At 47.7% G+C, this 18063-nt stretch overlaps 5 protein-coding genes across 5 annotated transcripts; 1 reads left to right on the top strand and 4 right to left on the bottom strand.

Moving 5' to 3' along the window:
- Window positions 1–490: 490 nt before the first annotated feature.
- On the bottom strand, window positions 491–2018 carry N7510_002652 (uncharacterized protein; the record flags this gene model as incomplete). Its single annotated transcript, XM_056974579.1, has 3 exons — window positions 491–597; window positions 1573–1760; window positions 1990–2018. 3 exons carry the CDS (start codon window positions 2016–2018, stop codon window positions 491–493), a joined length of 324 nt encoding a protein of 107 aa, XP_056839696.1.
- A 4459-nt stretch (window positions 2019–6477) lies between these two features.
- Window positions 6478–7188, top strand: N7510_002651 (uncharacterized protein; the record flags this gene model as incomplete). The annotated part of the gene is made up of 3 exons (XM_056974578.1): window positions 6478–6812; window positions 6873–6890; window positions 6969–7188. The coding sequence occupies 3 exons, from the start codon at window positions 6478–6480 to the stop codon at window positions 7186–7188; spliced, it is 573 nt and encodes a 190-aa protein (XP_056839695.1).
- A 1878-nt stretch (window positions 7189–9066) lies between these two features.
- On the bottom strand, window positions 9067–9816 carry N7510_002650 (uncharacterized protein; the record flags this gene model as incomplete). The annotated part of the gene is made up of 2 exons (XM_056974577.1): window positions 9067–9588; window positions 9664–9816. 2 exons carry the CDS (start codon window positions 9814–9816, stop codon window positions 9067–9069), a joined length of 675 nt encoding a protein of 224 aa, XP_056839694.1.
- Window positions 9817–14519: 4703 nt separating this feature from the next.
- On the bottom strand, window positions 14520–15526 carry N7510_002649 (chitinase 2; the record flags this gene model as incomplete). Its single annotated transcript, XM_056974576.1, has 3 exons — window positions 14520–14643; window positions 14733–14848; window positions 15020–15526. 3 exons carry the CDS (start codon window positions 15524–15526, stop codon window positions 14520–14522), a joined length of 747 nt encoding a protein of 248 aa, XP_056839693.1.
- A 1321-nt stretch (window positions 15527–16847) lies between these two features.
- Window positions 16848–18013, bottom strand: N7510_002648 (Alpha/beta hydrolase fold-3; the record flags this gene model as incomplete). The annotated part of the gene is made up of 2 exons (XM_056974575.1): window positions 16848–16919; window positions 16976–18013. The coding sequence occupies 2 exons, from the start codon at window positions 18011–18013 to the stop codon at window positions 16848–16850; spliced, it is 1110 nt and encodes a 369-aa protein (XP_056839692.1).
- Window positions 18014–18063: the final 50 nt, after the last annotated feature.

The following is an 18063-nucleotide window of genomic DNA, read 5'->3' as shown; positions in this document are numbered from 1 at the left end:
GGCCAGGGGCCAGAGGTCGATTTCCGCCTTTCTGTCCGTGGATTTTGCCCTCAGCCTAGTACGATTATAGATTCTCATTGGCCCTCTTGGCCAGTAGCAGGTCTTACAATTTGTCGCAGGTGCATCGAGTAGACCTCGCCACGACGCTCACCCGAGAAATCAATTTGCTGTTCTCTCTCGTATAAGCATATTGTGGGACAATGAAAAATCACGATGATTATGTCGAGGGGGCGATGTGATCTCGAACTTTACCTGGCGCGAGTATTAGGATAAAATCCATCCAGTAGCATGAATCTCCATGACTGCAGGGCAAATTAATGCGATACTTGCTCTTACCCCGAAGGGCCGGTATGGCGGATATGGTCGTTGATAGCATGTGTAAAGAAAGGAGGAACTGGGTGATGCATGTTGTCCTAGAATGAACAGGATGTACCCGATTTGGAGTTCCAAAAAATCTTCCAAGGACAGGCTATGTAGGTTATCTATATCTTCAGTCGTCGATCTTGATGCTCTTCGGAGGCTGCAGTCGCAGAATAGATTGCGGCTTCTTAGGAACAGTAAAATGGTCCCAGAAGCTCACTTCATATTTCCGAGAATCTTTTGAGCGTTTCCAGGAACCCTAAGTCTCCTGACCTTAGTAACGTCGACAAGTCTACAATTTCCATTGTGCAGACTGCCGGGAACCCTGTCGCCCAATTTCTGTCACTGTCCCCAAATCCAGCTATTCGCTGCTACCGTTGCTGCCTTGACTGTGCTTATGAACAAGCCTTTTCTCAAAAAGTGAGGAAGATTATTGTTGCTTGAGTTCTAAATCGTCAAATTCAAATAGTTTGAATGATTTTACGAACGTTAGCCTTAAACACTTGCAACAATGAATTGCTTTTTGGAAAGATCGCCCAGATAGAGGATTTAACAGATATCTTACAATTCTTAAGGATCTTTATATAAAATTAGTTACAGATATTATAGGCTATAGAGCATAGAGCTTCAAAGATAGACCCCAAAATACGAAAACAATATTACAAGAAACATTATTACCTGTCGAGATTCTATCAAAAGTGTCATCAGTATCCTTTTTTCTCGGATAAGAAGGTTGGAGGCTCAGCGATCTTGCAAGACCTCGCACCATGGAGGCGATCTGAGGTGAGAAGGGTAGAATTAAGAGTTGCTCCATGATATCACGCCTCGCTCACATATGTACTCCTGCCAGGCGTATCCACATACCCTTTTGCATTATGTGTGGACCTTATAATATAGGTTCCTAGGAGGAATACTTCCACATCCCGCATTGTTCATGGTCTACTCGGGTTGATTGGGTCCCCCCAGATTAGCGTGGTCCCCTCATCTCCGGCGCATATAGAGAGTCCTCGAATGAAAATCCAATAAATCGCTAATTTTCTTGCATACCATTTTCCTAACGTCGATATCTCTGTATCCCAGAGCCAAAATCATCGTTGGCTACGAGTTGGTAAGTATCAGAATCTTGTGTGTGTGCATGTTGTCTGCAGTGACCCCAGATCACTCAGGAACGTCAGGGTCTCCTAGGAGCCATCTGAATATTTCCTGGAGTACCAATTATGGGTCTCGGGAGCCCATAACCACATTCAGAAACTGACGGGCGAACCCTGGGATCTGTAAAATGGATCCTGGCGTCTAGTTGCTCGCTACGCTGTCCTCGTCTACGCATAACAGCGATATTCGAAATCAGATATACCAAAATCCTCACAAGAGCCGATGTCCGGGTTGCAGAGGGACCACGCCTGACGACTCGCCCCGTTCCCAGTCGATGGCGGCCATAGAATTTTGCGATTGGGCTGTGTTGGCTCAAGGTGAACCGCGGTAGGCAAAATCCGAGAAATGGTAGTTTAGTGTTAGAACCAAGACGTGACTTCGGTGCACGATCCTTGACGTTACCTAGCGCAAGCAGCAGGTAGGCTATGAGGAGAGGGATTGACATGCTGACTACCTGACATTATGTACTGGCCGTACGTGTTCGTGTTCGTGACTTGTTGGTACATGTCAGTGGACGGACAAGTCCATTAAGGATAACGTAATTCACTACCGAGTCGCCCACCCTACCGAACCGCCCGCTCCGCCCGGTCCCTACTAATATTTTTGAATATTGCTCGACCACCAGGAACAGTATGAAATTGATAAATACAGTAAATTAATTCGGGCAGCGTATTCTATTATGCCCGAGTGTATTACAGTTCGAGCAGCGCGGCGGCGCTCTTTGAAACGTCGTTTTTCCTGTCCCACTAGGCCCTGCCGCTGTAGTATTATTGGCACGAATATACTCGTCCTCCCACTGTGCGCGCGTACAACCCTCCAATCGACTGATACTTGTGCCAAGAATTGCTTGTTTTTTCTGCTGTTTGGCATGAGCGGTGCGCATTCGGTTGATATCGGCTAAATAGAGCGTTTTTTCATGCATACTAGCGCGCGCGCTCTTTGCCAACTGTTCAATTTGCACCAAAGCTCTCTCGATATTGTTATCCAGTTCTAATTGGCAAGCGTGCTGTAGCAATTTGCCAATTGACCGCGTTTGCCGCTGAATTTCAATAGGTTTCTGTGGTGTACAGGGGATAAAACCGCTGCTTCCACTCTCTCCTGCCCTACTACCCGGGGGGTAATATCGATAGAGATATTCAATTTATCCAATACCCGCTGCGCATTAAGAGGTAGAAGACCGGCGCCAGCAAAAGCATTTTGAATAGTCGATTGTGTATATGCTTTTGCGCGCGCAAGGGGGTAATTAGACAAGAAATCAAGCTTGTCAATATGGTGTATACCATCCACAAACATCGATTGAATCAATTGACCATATTCTTGCTTGATAATAGAGAAACAACCCACATCAAGCGGCTGAAGTAGGTGGGATGAATGTGGCGGCATACAAATAGAGATAATATTATTATCTCTACATATTTGGTCAAATTGAGCGGTCATATGGCTTCCATGTCCATCCAAAATTAGGACACGCCACTTGCCCTTCGTACGGCCGTTAGTCAATGGTATAAAGTGATTTGTTAACCACCGAAGGCCAATTTCATTAGTCGTCCATCCATTGTCGCTAAACTCAATACACCAGTCGCAAGGGAGGTTGATTTCGGAAGAAAACCAAGCCGAATTGTAGGTTTTTGGTTTGAATATAATTGTTGGTGGAAGTGCCCATCCACTCATACAAATTGTTTCAACTGCTGTTACCCACTCGCGATTCCCTGGCTGAATTTTAGCCCTTCGTCCATAGTAACCAGCGCGGGTTACTACTTTAGAAGTGCTACAGAGGCCCATTGCGAAACCAGTTTCGTCAAAATTGTAGATATCGTCTTGGTGGATACCATAGGTGCAAATAACCTCTTGAACAAGGTCAAACCATTGTTGAATTAGCTTTGGGTCCTCACAGAGAGCGCGCTGATAGTCCCTGCGCCGTGTATATCGTGTATCAAGCTCTGGTGTACGCTTGATAAACTTGGTGACCCAATTCTTGCCAACCGTTACTAGAGGACCTTGGCCGCGCTGAGATAGTAGTAAATTCGCCATCTCTCGCACTAATTCATGCCGAGGAGCAATTCCACGGTCGTCCATAGAAAGAACCCAATTCTCTAGCGATTTCTCCTCTAATTCGGTCAATTTATGGCTGTTTGCGCGCGTCGTAGCGCGTTCAGTGGTGCCGCTGCGGCGATCGCGAAGGGTGGTGCGCGGAACACTGTATAGATCCGTAGCGCGTCGTACAGTCAATTTTTCGTCATTTTTGAGAGCCTCAATAGCAAGTAATAGCCTGCCCTCTTGATTCTGACGTGTATGGGTGGTAATATTGCGAATTGGTGACATGGTCGCTGAATGAAGTGGTAGGAGTAGATAAATTTACGCGTTCGCGGGCGGAGCGGGCGGTTCGGTAGGGTGGGCGACTCGGTAGTGAATTACGTTAAAGTGGATGAAAAACTTACTTATCATGACTTGTTGGGCATGTAACGACTCGCTACCAATTAATAGCTAGTGGATTGAAGAGACATCACACAACTCACCTGTTTATATAGACTAGCAGTAACCTTCGCTCGCCATTTGGCATTGGCCCGGACGCAGGCTCTATATACGTTGTGCTCGCCTGTAGCGTTCGAAGGTCCACTGAATCGGCCACGTACAGCATCTGTAGTGTTAGTACAACATCAGACTGGCCGAGACTGACAGAGTACACACCTTGCGAGGTCTCGCTTTTATATTGCGGAAATCAAACTGAAGGGATAATTGAAGGCGGGTCAGCTCGATCGGGCAAATGATGGGTGGGGTTTTGCGTTCGCATGATGACTTGCCTGGTAGGACAGTTGTGTCTCGTGTTACTCTCATCAGCTGGCATGGCGTCGCATCGAACTAGTGGCCAATTAAAGTAGCACATCGAACCTCACATGGGCCGTCTGAAATCGTGTGGCCCTGATGTATTCTATCTCTGTCAGGATAATGAAACGCCCACATTTGGCTTGAAAAGGAAGAACTTAACATGATGCCCCAGATGCAGGATTGGCTCGAATGTAGGACGGTCATGCAGTGGCCTTGTTGCCAGAAGCCGGTGGTGACAGAAGTATTTATAGACTTCTCAGCTTGCCTTGTCGCTTATATGCCTTTCATTGGTGGCGAATGTGCAGGGTCATTGCTGAAATGCCTTTCATTGCTGAGGTCTGTTGAGAACTGTTTCAAATCAAGTGATCAAAGCCCAACACCATTGCATTATAGCGGGTCGGTGAAAGACTTTTAGAGTCTTACTGGGACAGCTATGATGGGTTCGTAGTATCTTCATCGTGTAAGGAACGTTTGTTGAAGGCCAGACTTTCTGCAGAAATCCCGCGGTGCGGCAACAGCCGTGCTACCAACGACCAGGTTCCACGGTTTCAAAATTGAGCTCTCTCTGTATTCACGGTCCAAAGTTGACTCAACAAGCACATTCCGGAGAGCGAGAAGTACCTTGTGATTCTACCACTAGCAGTTACTGGCATGTGCTGTCGGCTGACAGCACCTCATTTCTTTGCTCTCCTTGGTCATAAGCCTGAAACCTTTGCTGGGGATGACAATACAGCCGCGTCATGCGCGCTGCAGCCTATTTGGCAAAGCTGGACACGAGGGAAGACGAACATGGTAAACACAGTATCTAGACGGTATTTATAAGACCGGATTTGTGATAATTCTTCCGCATGCTCGTAACCAATAGAGTATCCTTGTCATCAGCGCGACAACACGTGGTTTATCATCCTAAAGTGATTCACGCGTCCTGATAGCTCATGCAATCTGACTTAGAACCTTTCATTTGGATGCTTCGATCACGGTAAATCTTACCCTTGCTTTTCTGATTGCATAGCCTTTAGATATTTTTACCTGCACCTGTCACCGCAATTTTCAGTAGTTAACACTTACAGGCACCTGGGATCGAAGTGGGACCACTCAGGCCCGGTGATCATTGTCTTCTTCTGCATAGCCTTTAAACACCCGAACTCCATGCTATAGCCAGATGCTCCTCGCCCAATCGCAATACCGGGAGGTTCAGAGGATATAAACTTGCCGGCGTGTGCAACAAGGTCACTGTTGATTGAAAGCGCCGCCTTACCAACATAGATTCTATCTGTTGGCCCCAAGCTCTTCGTAATATTGAGGGTAAGGCGTGACTGTCTTTTGTTGGTAGTCATATCCTTACCCCCGCAACCCATACCGGTTGTTGTCAGGCATGACTGTCTACAGTGGGTGGGAAGAAGGCGGGGTGCTGTTCAGGTGACCAACCAGCTTCTACTTTGGAGACAAGATGTTGGATTATCAACCACAGTTGACTGTTGGTTTTAGCTGTTGGTTTAAGATAGGTGTATGATCTGCAAGCCTTAACGTGGTGGTTAGACGGCTTGCAGAGTTGGTCGCCGTGGATTGCACAAGTAAGGCACGAAGGCTGATCTGTCTGTGACATGTTAATAGTCTTACTAGCCATCGACTATTGTTATTCTACTTGGGCTGTGTTTGGATCCTAGTCCTAAAGCTGCATAGAGATATAACGATGGTGTTGACTTCTATTCTACAATTAGAAAACGGACACACGACAAGTCCTCTGGTCCTCTATACTTGATAGTAATTCTCGGTTCATTGAACTATTACCACTAGCAGGTAGAGACTGTGCTCTAAGCATTGAGAAAGCCATCCACACTGTCTACTCAAAAGCCGGCTGGAATCTGAGGCCAGCCCCTTTACCCTCGCGTGTCAAGGCCGCTTCTACGTTCGACTAGAGTTGACTGATTCTCCTCGCAATGACTATGCCTGCCTGAAAAGAGACGTTCAGCACATACAAGGACAGCTTTTGCCTTACCTGCCGTGTTCGAGGGCACCGTCTTCTCTCCTCATAGCACGTATAAATCAAGTGATACTTCGTAGAATGTACAGCACTGTCTTTTATATATTCTCCTTTTTAAATCATCCTCTAGCCCTTGCATTCACGAGTCTGCCTCAATGCCTAAGAGCCGGTATGGCGTTTCTAGTGGAGAGCCAAAGCAATATCTAGGCCAATTGCGCCAGATGTTGGCATCCGCCTCGTCGGACCGCGACGAGACATGGGATCTGACAACGTTTCCAGAGATCCAGGGGACTGACTACCAATTACACGTGTCGCCTAACGCGTCTAGTGGCGAAGAGGAGGCCACAGAAGTAAGCGGCGATCAAGACGAATCAGACTCACCTCGTCAATGCGCCGTGGAAACGGAATCCGTCGAAGACCGCGATCCAGAGTCGACGCAGGATGCTACGTTTCCGCCTAAAGACGAGGTGGCGTATACGCTGATTGAAGAGTACGTTCTTGTGGATTCCCTAAGATCCGTAGCAGACGTTGAAAATGCTAACAGAATTAGCTTGGATGAGCGAGTGCAGTAGGTGTACCTGCCTATGTTCTCGCCTACGGCGCCGCCCACCGTTTATGATCATACGATACTAACATGCCTTCCCAGAGAAATTGAGGAGCAGTTCAAGAAGCAAGCGACGTTCAATGACGGCGTGCAGCGCACTATGCGAACCGTCCCGCACGAAATCCACGCGCTACAAACCGATATCCGTGCATTGAAGGCTAAAAATGACAAATTAGAAGGCCTCCTGAATCAGGTCTGCAAGAAAGAAGGCATCCTAGCCACTCAACCAAAGGCGGTACGTACTAAGCGCTCAGCCACGTAGTGGCTACCGATGTGGCGGTGAGTATGTGACCTCATATGAAAGAAAGGGAATCTTAGACGAGCGAGCTGCAAGAACATCAGGAAAACTTGACGTTCTGTGGTGGTGAGACGGATGTCAGTGTCATGCTATTTCCTCAGGTATCTACTCTAGTCAATTGAACACTCTATAAATGCGGGCCACACAGTAGCGCTCCATAATCTTTGAGCACCCGGAAATCGTGCTTTGTCCTCTGGGGACGTCGATCGCAGCGAAATAGACTGATCTCGCCACGTCTCATATAGCGGTTATTTGGCGGTACAAATTAAGGGCTAACACCACTTCGGAGAAGATCGACTAGCTCCCTGTTAGTATAATGCTTACAAGAGGACGAACTCATCGTCTCGGATTGGCGCGTTGAGCACAGGGGCTGGCTTCTAATGGTGGATGACGTCACAGAATGGAAGCCGTTCTCCCCGACTGCTACTATCTGCAGGGATTGAGAAATCAGAACGATTGTATCGCATCCAATGAGCTGCGCCTAACGGAATCGCTGGATCGAGTGGCGTTATGGATTGCCGTTGGGCGCAGCAAGCCTAGATTCTAGAGGCAGGATCACGAAACGCAGCCTTTGACGTCCTCACTATTCGTATAATACAGCGCAGCTGTCTTTCCTAAATGGGCGCGATGTGATGCTACCGTCTACATAGGCCTAGTTGGGAGGAAATCGGCTCAGGAACTCTCTAAAAGCATTCGCAGGCATGTGTAAGAGCAAGATCTGACGGGAGAGCGGTCGAAGTACAGTGGGTGGACAGGCACATTGCGCCTAGTCAGCCATCACCTTGCGCGTATATGCCTTCGCCCTGGCTGCTAAGTCGGGAGCACTGGCGGAGTGAATCTTAGTCACCCTAGCACATAAAAACGGCGCAGTCGTCACATTAAGGTATCCGAATAATACGGCGTAGTTGTCGATCACTAGTTTGGTTCTCTGCTATGAGCATGTGCCTAGAGTGATCGACAGCCAGAGCGTCTCGAAGGATGGCTGGTTATCTCCGAAATTACCGACGCGTCTGGACCAACGCTCGAGGTCCACTCACGGGTCACACACGATGGCGCAGGCCTCGAAACCCACTACGTGTCTCGGTTAACCCCGCTCCTAAAAAGTGCTACCAAACCTTCTGAACCTGTCATGGTCATAGTATTGTGAGCCGATGGTGGCGTTGTGATGAAAGCAAGCTGTCAGCCCCCTGCAGCTGCGGGGACGGGGGCCACAAAGCAATCAGGCGTAGCCTTTCTGTACTGCCTTACTCAGCACTACCTTGTTCCTTCTCATGTTCTCAGAGGCCTATATGCAGGAAGGCCACCCAGTTGTCCCGCGACACCGGCGAGAGTAGGTAGGAATCCGTTACGGTTCCACCAACGCACCGTTTACTTGCATTGTGACGGATATATGAGCCGCCAGGGCTCGTGGTTTGAATCCAGTTGAATCAAGCGGCGCAGTCGAGCCCACTAGGCCGCTTACGCTAGCCTTTTTAGTCAGCTATGAGATTTGCAACCTACCTTTTGGCACTTCGAGCCATTCTCCTAGAGTCGTCTCTCTCTACACGGGCTTCCATAGCATACTCTTTTTGCAACGCACAAAACTACACTCATTGAGAATTGTATGATGTTATATTAAGAGAGCGTAGCGTGGAATGGCGAATGGTTTAGTCGTTCGCACTCGGACGGTTCTAGGGAAGATATGTGTTTACGGTAGAGGAATTCCACCGGACCACGAACATAGCACACGATTCGATAACTGGTTCGCCACAAGTAAAGTAAAAGACTGCTCCGAAACTCCGTTGGCCGTCTGTTCAGGCGATGAGGGGCACAACAAATATATATATATATTTCGAATATACATCAAGTATCGGTCGGATACAAAGGGAATTCGGGTAGATCATCCACATTCCCTGGGAAGGGATTCGCAGGTCCTGCGTTGTAGTTGTTCATCGCGAACTGCCCATTCGGGCCGGCCAAGGGAGCGCTACCTCCATTAGGTCCCGCCAAACACTGGTCGAAATGGGATACATTCATCCGGCTACAGACCTTGTCCACCGTAGACGACGCATCGATAAAGATCTCTTGTAAGAACGACTGTATGTTTTCATGCGCTCGGTTTTCGGCATCTGCGGTAGCGGTGGAGAGCTGCTTTTGCAGTTCTTGAACCTGCGCGTTGAGCCGCCCAACTTGAGCGGCCAGCCGCGCTTTGTCTCCTCTTAGCTGTTGTATGGAGTCAGCCTGTTGTCCGTCTTCGGCCAGACGCTCCCGTAGTAGCCGAATTTCTTCCTCTGCTTCCTTGATAAACTTCACGCAGTGCGGATGATCCTTCTCGTAGGAGTCACTTGCCGGAGGCGAGTCGGGTACCCTGGCGACTTCCGAGGACTGTTTCTGGCAGTAAGATCAATGGTCGGGCCTTGTCATTGCTCCCGCAATCTAGCGAGACATCGATCCACGTACCTGCGACTGACGTGGCCGCGATCTAGGGGGGTCGACAGCTGCCGGCAGAGATCTTGCAGCATGACTGCGGGAAGCACCCGGACCAGAGGCCAATCGGCCGGCCGTGCTAGCTACCCGAACACTATTCCGCGCAGCCATTGCAGCTTTGGGCATCTTGTTGTGATCAGCTACCAGTTTGAACAGTAGGAAATGTCAGATTATGGATTTGCCAGATGGTTGCAATTCCCGGCAAATTCACGAAGTGTTAAGGGACGCCTTTAAAGCTCCTGATAGGCAAAATCCCAAATCAGTTGAATGACAAAAAACCAACATACCCTCGCCTGCTGCATGTTCATTGGCTATCGAGATTTGCGAATAACAAGATTGCACCATTGCCTCTGTCCTCATGTTCTTAACTGCGCCGCTGGAGACGGCATGAAATATCGTAACAACAAATCGCGTTTGCGACAAAGCTATCGCCATAGATTTACCGAGGGTCTATCAACATGGGTATGGACATACGGTTGGCCACCAGCGTCATTCAATGCATAGATCCGGTGCGCAGTCACTAGTGGATTGTTGGTTTCTGACCCCGCAATCAATGTGGTGCATTACCGTCGTAAACACATTGGCTTGTATCCGTCCAGTTCTACAGCATAGTGATTGATTCGCGATATAGACATGGATGATGTTCCAGGGGAAGCAAAGGGAGATTCGATGTTACTAGTAGCATTGTGAGCTTTGGCTTGTTGGCTATAGATATGAGGAGACTACCTCATGAAAATCCAGAACCCTCGTGGGGACTGTACCAGAATCTAGAAAATACATACGTGCGCCCTACACCATCGTTCCTCTTTAGCAGGAGATAGACAACATAAGTTTCGGGCCGCGCGCCTTCGAAGACAATTGTGGAAATGATCATCAGTAAGAGAGGGGAACCCGGATTTTACCCCTGTTGCAAGCCTGCGGTCTCCTGCCGGCGGCGCAGCTGCTTAGAACCAGCCCGGTGTGCTAGGGCAGAGAAGACTGATTAGTACTCTGCCCAATCTGAGTTGAGATCAAATATTTCTCTGGTCCTCGGTTATACTCAATACCAGCGGTTGGGAGGCCGTGAGCAGCGATGAGGATGCCCTAGCTGCAATGGCAGATCTACGTCCGTATCGGAACATGATCGACGCTCCCTGGACAAGTATGATCCGTCGATCATGGGCTCTGGCTGAGCTTAGCGGCCTAGTCACGAAACAATGAGATCAGTGTGATTAACTCTAGACATGACTGGAGAGTCCCTAACTTTCGGCCGTCTGATGTCGTCTATGTTTCTCTTTTTGGCTGGTATGTGGATCGGGTTGAGAAGTGTTTGTGGCATCCAATGAATGCTTACCTCTAGCCGCCGTTGGGGCTTGAGGTTCCAAAAGGCAGATTTGTCGGGGCTCTCAATCGATACGTGAACAGAATTGTGGTCGCTCTTCAATCATTCAGCCAGAGTTGTACTTTAATTGACAACTCGGCGCGGATAGCTCACGACTTGAAAACCTAGCGAGCACGGTACCTAAGACGGTAAATTGCGCCGACTCTATTGTCGGAGCCCAAACAAGCCGCTTGACGCACAGGTATGTGTGACGATGTGTGACCGGCGTGCAGGTCAAGTCCCGATTGGCCGTATCCTCGTCGTGATTGAGCAGGTAGGATTGATAAATCGTCGCTCATTCTCGAGGATATAGAAAGACCCACTCGTCAATCCTCCAGGAAACCAAAATCTATTGTAACGGGACACAAAGATGATAGGTGAGTTTTTTAATCGGTAATCAGACAAGCGAGCTGTGAATCACAGTGCTAATAGTATGCTCTCCTAGAATATGGAGGCAGAACAAATATAAAATTAACTACGGAGAGGTTTGCACTCAAATCTCCAACAAGCTTTACAAATCCTACGTCGATTCCAAGTATCAAGCTTTCTGAATTGCCACGCACATTTCATCTAAGCCAAAGGACGGGTTCGTGTTAGGCAAGTCAAGCATTAGCAATCGGATGGAATTAAGAATGAAACGCAGGCACTACGGTAGACAGGAGCATCTCCATTAGTGCTCAAGGTTGTGCACTAGATAACGTTCTTGATTCTCGCCATCGGCTGGTAGTGATTAGGGACTAGAACCCGAAAATGTGTGATCGATAGCAGTGGTAAGACGTCTCCCGCTGAAGCTGGATAGACTATGAGAATTAGTACGCGATGCGACGGAGCACGTAAGGCTACAAGGGCGTTGGGATCTTTGATGTCATTAGACATGGATCATGGCGTACCCTTTGGAATGGCTGGCTCGAATATGGACGCGAGTAGTGGCCTATAGCGCCATGGAACTCTGCTTTTCTGGCACGATTAGTGTACGTATGGAATCATGATTTCACCAGATCTCAATTGGAGGATATATTACAGCTTAGCTTGATAGACAGTCCCAACGGTCTCCTACCTTCCTGATTGGTTAATCCTGTGCTGCAAATGCGCCAGTCAGGCCAACACGAACCTAATAAGTACACCAATTGGATTCTGATCCGACCCAACAACGACTATGTAAAGGACAAGTCGCGACCTAGTGTCTACGACTCAATCGTCGCGTGAGAATGCTTCGCGTCGGAAAAGCTTCTCCACTACGTGTCGAGTAGAGTTCCTCCACTGCGTGTATTGAGTTTCCTCGTTCCATGCCGGAAACGAGAAGGGCTTCTCCACTGCCTTACGTGATATTTCTTGCAAAAGGCTGATAACTCCTCGTGGTGCTTGAGATTAGTACTCGAGGAAGCTAAGATCTGCCTCCGACGCTCAAGTGCCGATTTGCACCATCTCCACCGTTTCTTCTCTCTCCACCGCATGGGAGATGGGAGATGGGAGATGGGAGAGAGTTGAAAGGTGTTGAAAGGTGTTGAAAGGTGTTGAAAGGTGTTGAAAGGTGTTGAAAGGTGTTGAAAGGTGTTGAAAGGTGTTGAAAGGTGTTGAAAGGTGTTGATAGGTGTTGAAAGGTGTTGCAAGGTGTTGAAAGATGTTGATAGTTGGTAGGTGTTGATAGTTGGTAGGTGTTGATAGTTGGTAGGTGTTGATAGTTGGTAGGTGTTGATAGTTGGTAGGTGTTGATAGTTGGTAGGTGTTGACAGGAGGAAGGAAGCTCAAAGTTATTTATAGGAGATTTAATAAGATTCAAACGCAAGCCTGACTGATTCATCAACCTTGTCCTGAAGGAGCGACATAATAGCTGATTAATCAACAAGCAACAACTGTTTATGTTAATCCAACTCATTCCAACAGTCCCGAACAAAATTGCAAGAGCCAGGATCCTGTATAAACTCTGCCAAACTTGTTGAATGGTCCAAAATCATGCAACTTGGCTTTAATGACTACAGATTGCCAACAACGGCGCATTGGCTCTCTGTTGTTTGCCATCAACTAGACGTCCACGCTGCTTGCACGAAGAATGTCCATGACTGATGGCGCTTTTGAACAGAGGTACTTGAGAAGTGCTACTGCTCTGTTTGTCTATTTCTGGACCCTGTAATCTATCTTTAGCGGCGACTTACATGCGCCCTTGGCGAACTTCCGTTCTGATATACGTATTTCACCAGAATCAACTCTCCACGTGTACAAAATTAGGGGGCTTGATTGCATATCAACATGAGAGATAGAGTATAAATGGGAACTACGAGCACCAGGGTTAAAGACGAATGAGGCCCGCTGGTCCTTGAGGCCCACTAAATAAAGTATAAGACACATGGACGTTTGGTCATCGTTGTTGGACGAGCTTGCGTCGAGACTTCCAATATCGTATTGTTAGTGATATTTATATGATCGACTTCAATTTGAATGTTGACGCTCTAACTTCGGACATGACAGACGCCATTCGCTCGTGTTGAAGATAACTGGATCGAAAGTAATAACACCAGTATGGACAGAAAAGTTTCTTAATTAAAACGACTTTTATTCCAAATCTTGGGGCGGTGGAGTTCCTATTTACTGGAGTCTCTTGACCACCAAAAATTGGTATTACCACCACATTGGCGAGCAGTACTATCACTCCTTAGTACTGTAGATCTGTCTTGATAGTGTGCAATCACTCGGGTACTATAAGCTCCCCAAACCCACGCATTCTTTAAGTTAAGCCCTCTCAGTTGACCTTGATTCAGTTGCTCAAATCTTCGCTCTCCTCCCGTCTCTTTCTCTACTCTAACAACCAAGAGCTACGACAAGCGTTATTTCTATAGTCAAAGAAGGTCTGAACAGTAGCCAGATATCACGTCACATCCTGGGCTAATCGTATCTAGATGAAGGGTTGCATTTCTTGGAAATGCATTTTGTGCCCGAATGAAGATTCTCGGCAACTGAAAGTCAAAATCACTTCACAAAAATATGAACCGGGATCTTCTTTCACCGCATTTTGGTCGCATGTCCTTTCTTCGAAAAAGCGCATTAATATTTTCACTCTCTGCGGAGATTGCATACAAGAGAAGCAGTGTTATTTTCCCGATGAGCAGCTTGCTGTGATTTCAAAAGTGCAGGACCACATACAATCCATAAAGAGAATTCCGTGGAAAAGGCAGCAATGGGAGTTTTGGATTACAACGGAGGAATGTCAGGGGATCAACAAGAAGATTAATGAGAGCGGGGAACTGTGCCTAGATCTGTCTATTTCTGCCAGAATATTTTGAAATACTGTAAGGACATGTCGGCGTTAGGTGGTTCAGATTTAATAAGGATAGGATCCTGGGTCTTCGAGAAGTGTCAATCTACGCATCAGCTGTACAGTGCCACGCATGAGTGTCGTACAGCATTCGATTCCGTCATTCAGCTATATAAATATAGTGCAGTTGCGCTTATCTTGTTTCGCTGCCAATGCAGCTTAGCTGCGTACAAGGTTAGTTAGGACTTGCTTCACCTCTTGAGCGAAAGTCCAACCGTTCTCGACATTAGTGTCCAAAAGCCCAGCAGACCACTTCATGACCTCTTCGAAGGCATTATATCGACTGTATCATCGCACAAGTGCCGTTAGGTCCCATGTCGTAAGATAGTATTTTGCACCACTAGAAGTATCAGTGGCGGCTAACGGAGAGACAGAGACGCCGATACAGTAAAGACTTTGGCATCTGTCGAGGAAATGTTCGCTACGTTGGGCACCCAGTCAACGTAGTTGACCACCCCAGTGATAGAGTAGCTGGGATTGTTGTAGAACTGCACCCAAAGTTAGTCAAATTTTGAGTTGGTTCTCATGGCTTGCATGTAAGGCTCCGGAATAGGGCATTGTGGTGCTCCAGTGATGTGATAAGTGCTGGTCGGGTCGGACTTGAACTTTGAGCGTAACTGGTCGATCAGGTAGTGGTATTATTGGTTGCCGCCAGATACCTCGATGTCGAAATCCCATCCATTAACAAACGTGTCGCCAAATGGCCGGAGAATCCTACTTATGTTCGCATGACCGTAGGCCTCCCGCAAGTTCTGGCCAATAGACTCGGCCTCTTCCTGTGATGAAAGCGAGTATGCTCCAGAGGCACCTCCCAATGACAACATCACTTTGACGCCATTCGCTTTGCATGTGTCAATGGCCGATGCTAGCTGTTCACATTGGAAGGATTGGCCAGTCGGGGAGATATAACAGGACTGGCCAATGGTCCCAGATGGGATCATCATTCCATTTCCGTACTGGTATAGGAATGCAAGCACAATAATATCTATTCCTGACTCCGGGGTACAGTATGTGCTGAGATTATTATCCTCAACTGTGTTGCCTCCGTTTTGGCCCCAGTAAACTACTGTATGCAGCGGTTGCCGTCGCGATGGAATTTCGTGGCATATTCCCAGAGCGGTATTTATTGCAAAGCTTAAGAAAGTAAAAATACAGAAAAGGTACATATCGGCAAATTAACAACTGGGAGGGTGCGAAAAGTGAATTTAGGACTGGATCTTAATATGTCCAAAGTCTGGGCTATAAGGAGGTCAAGTATCAAGCATTGTGGTCGTTCCATTGCCTCATTGTGTTCCTATGATGACATTTATGTTACCCCCGCTAGTGCAATCACAGATACAACGAAGAAGTCAACTTTTGTAGGAACTAAGCGTCATATCTTAATGAGGGCCCTTGTCCCTGTCTGTTACATGCTCTGCGGTGGTACTTTAAAGATTGCCTGAAATTGCTGAAACATGCTAATGGGCACAAAGTATATTAGACCTGAAAGGACTAGCAGTGCTCTGTTGAACCCTGGCTTACCGGCTTCACCTAGCCATTAACAATTGAGCTGTTGCTCTACCATAAGCAAAGTGACGCCCGTTATTGCCTTCCATATCGGGGAACAGAGAGAGATACTCTTTCGAACCCTAATTACATGATGGGCTTAACCTGTTGGTGAATGTGTGTCCAATTGGAAGGGGCCCCGGGGGGAGCCCAGCTAACTAACTAACACTGTTAACGTAATTCCCGGGTGAGTGGGTCACACAAGCGAGCGGGTCAGCCAAAACACCATAGTAAATGGGATATATTACAACTCGATATTTCAACAGCCACACGTTAGTTTGATTTGATTATCGGTACAGCAGTATTAATAGGCATTGTAAGTGGTATGATCAGTCCTAAATCTAAATTTAAAAAATATTCCCTTGCATTACCAAAAAATACAGTTACATCAACGACAAATATATATCTATGAACCGTAATATATGATAAACCTTTTAGATCCCATAAATAGGCTACATATGATCCAAAAAGTACCGTCAGAAATTCTTTGTAACGCTGAATAGTAACTACCTAGCCAATAGAAGGTCCTGCCGCACTTATTACATAGGCTTAACTATTAAATAAGCTAACCTATTGAATGAGCTAAACTGTTAAATGAGCTAACCTATTGAATGAGCTAACCTATTGAATGAGCTAACCTATTGAATGAGCTAACCTATTGAATGAGCTAACCTATTGAATGAGCTAACCTGTTGAATTCCTATAGCTCCATATACACGATGTGAAGGAAATCAGTTAAGACGGAAAAAGTGAGTTTCACACTTGCATAAAACTCCCTTACAAATCCGGTGTCACGAACAGCTGTCCTATCACAGCATGAGCCCTACGGCAGAACCGCAGATGAGCTGCTTCTTGTTCCTGCAAGTCACAGTCTCCTGGGAACGTGCTCTGGCCTGTGCGGGGACCCGCACGATTAACCTATTTAAGGCCAGTTATCCACAGTTACCAGATATGTTGGTTGCAAAAATCCAGAATGGGCTGGATATATGTGTCCCATCCCGGCACATCGGAGCTCTACATCACTAATCAGCGCATGTATTAGCATGATGCCTGCGCCAGGGGTTACTCACAGTATACTTGTGATCGAAAACATGATCTTCATTAGGCTCGTAGCTTTCGACGACCGGTACATTCATCGTCTTGAGACGCCTAGCCATTGCCTGGCTTTGTGCGAGCGGAGCTGCCCTATCATCCATGCCATGCAGGAAAGCCGTAGGGGGATACCATGTCTTCGTCTCGAGAAGAGGAGATGGTGACATAGATAGCAGAAACGCAGTCAGGGCTGCTTCATCCGCAAAGCGCTCAGCATGTAGCGAGCCTAGGCGTACCGACCTGACAGTAGAACCGATACGCGCAGCTATGTCAGATCGCCACTGGTGAAGCTCCGCCTGAAGTCGTATCCGACGGGTGAAGCGGAAATCGGTCGCCCAACGTCTACTCAGCACCTGTTCGGACGAAGTCTTATGCTCATCAGCCCATAGCGCATCCGTCAACATGTTGGTTTCATCTCGGTCCTTCAGAAATTCCTCTAGCTCATTATCAGAGAACTCGCCAACCCATGGCGGCGCGACTCCCGAGTTCTCGGGAACCGGCGCTACAATGGGCCACGCCGCTGCTGGATCAACTATTCCATAAACGAGAATGACAGCCTTTGGCGGTGGTGATAGATGGTGTCCCATGAGGCCAGTGAGAAGTGCGCCGCCTGACTCACCGCAGAGGATCAGCTGGCTCACGTCTACCGTGTCTGTGCCGAGTATGGACGGGAGATTGGCCCGGCACCAACTCACAGCATCCAAAGAATCCTGCAACTGCATTTCATAGCTCGCCTGCGGACCAAGCCGGAAGTTGTGTGATACCATATGATAGCCTCGCTGGCGAAAGCCAGGTTGCATCCATGGGAGCGGCACGAAGTGATTTCCTGCAAACCAGCCGCCGCCGTGGGTGTAAAAAACAACTGGAGCTGGCTCATCAACGGGAGGATCAGCGGGCCAGATTCGTACAGCGAGATATACGCCGCTGTCGGTCTTGAACGAGTGATCGGAGAAGCCTGGGGGGCAGTTGCGAGGCCCATATTCCGTGGCGTCGAGTTTTGCCTGATCTTCATTCATTGCTGGAACTTTGAAAGCTGTCCTCCTTTTAAAACTGATATGTCCTAATA

The sequence above is a fragment of the Penicillium lagena genome (assembly GCF_028827675.1).
Source record: "Penicillium lagena strain IBT 129212 chromosome Unknown utg000001l_segment0_segment0, whole genome shotgun sequence".
NCBI lineage: Eukaryota > Fungi > Ascomycota > Eurotiomycetes > Eurotiales > Aspergillaceae > Penicillium > Penicillium lagena.
Note: the sequence above shows the minus strand (reverse complement) of the source record. Positions and strands in the feature narration are given on the sequence as shown.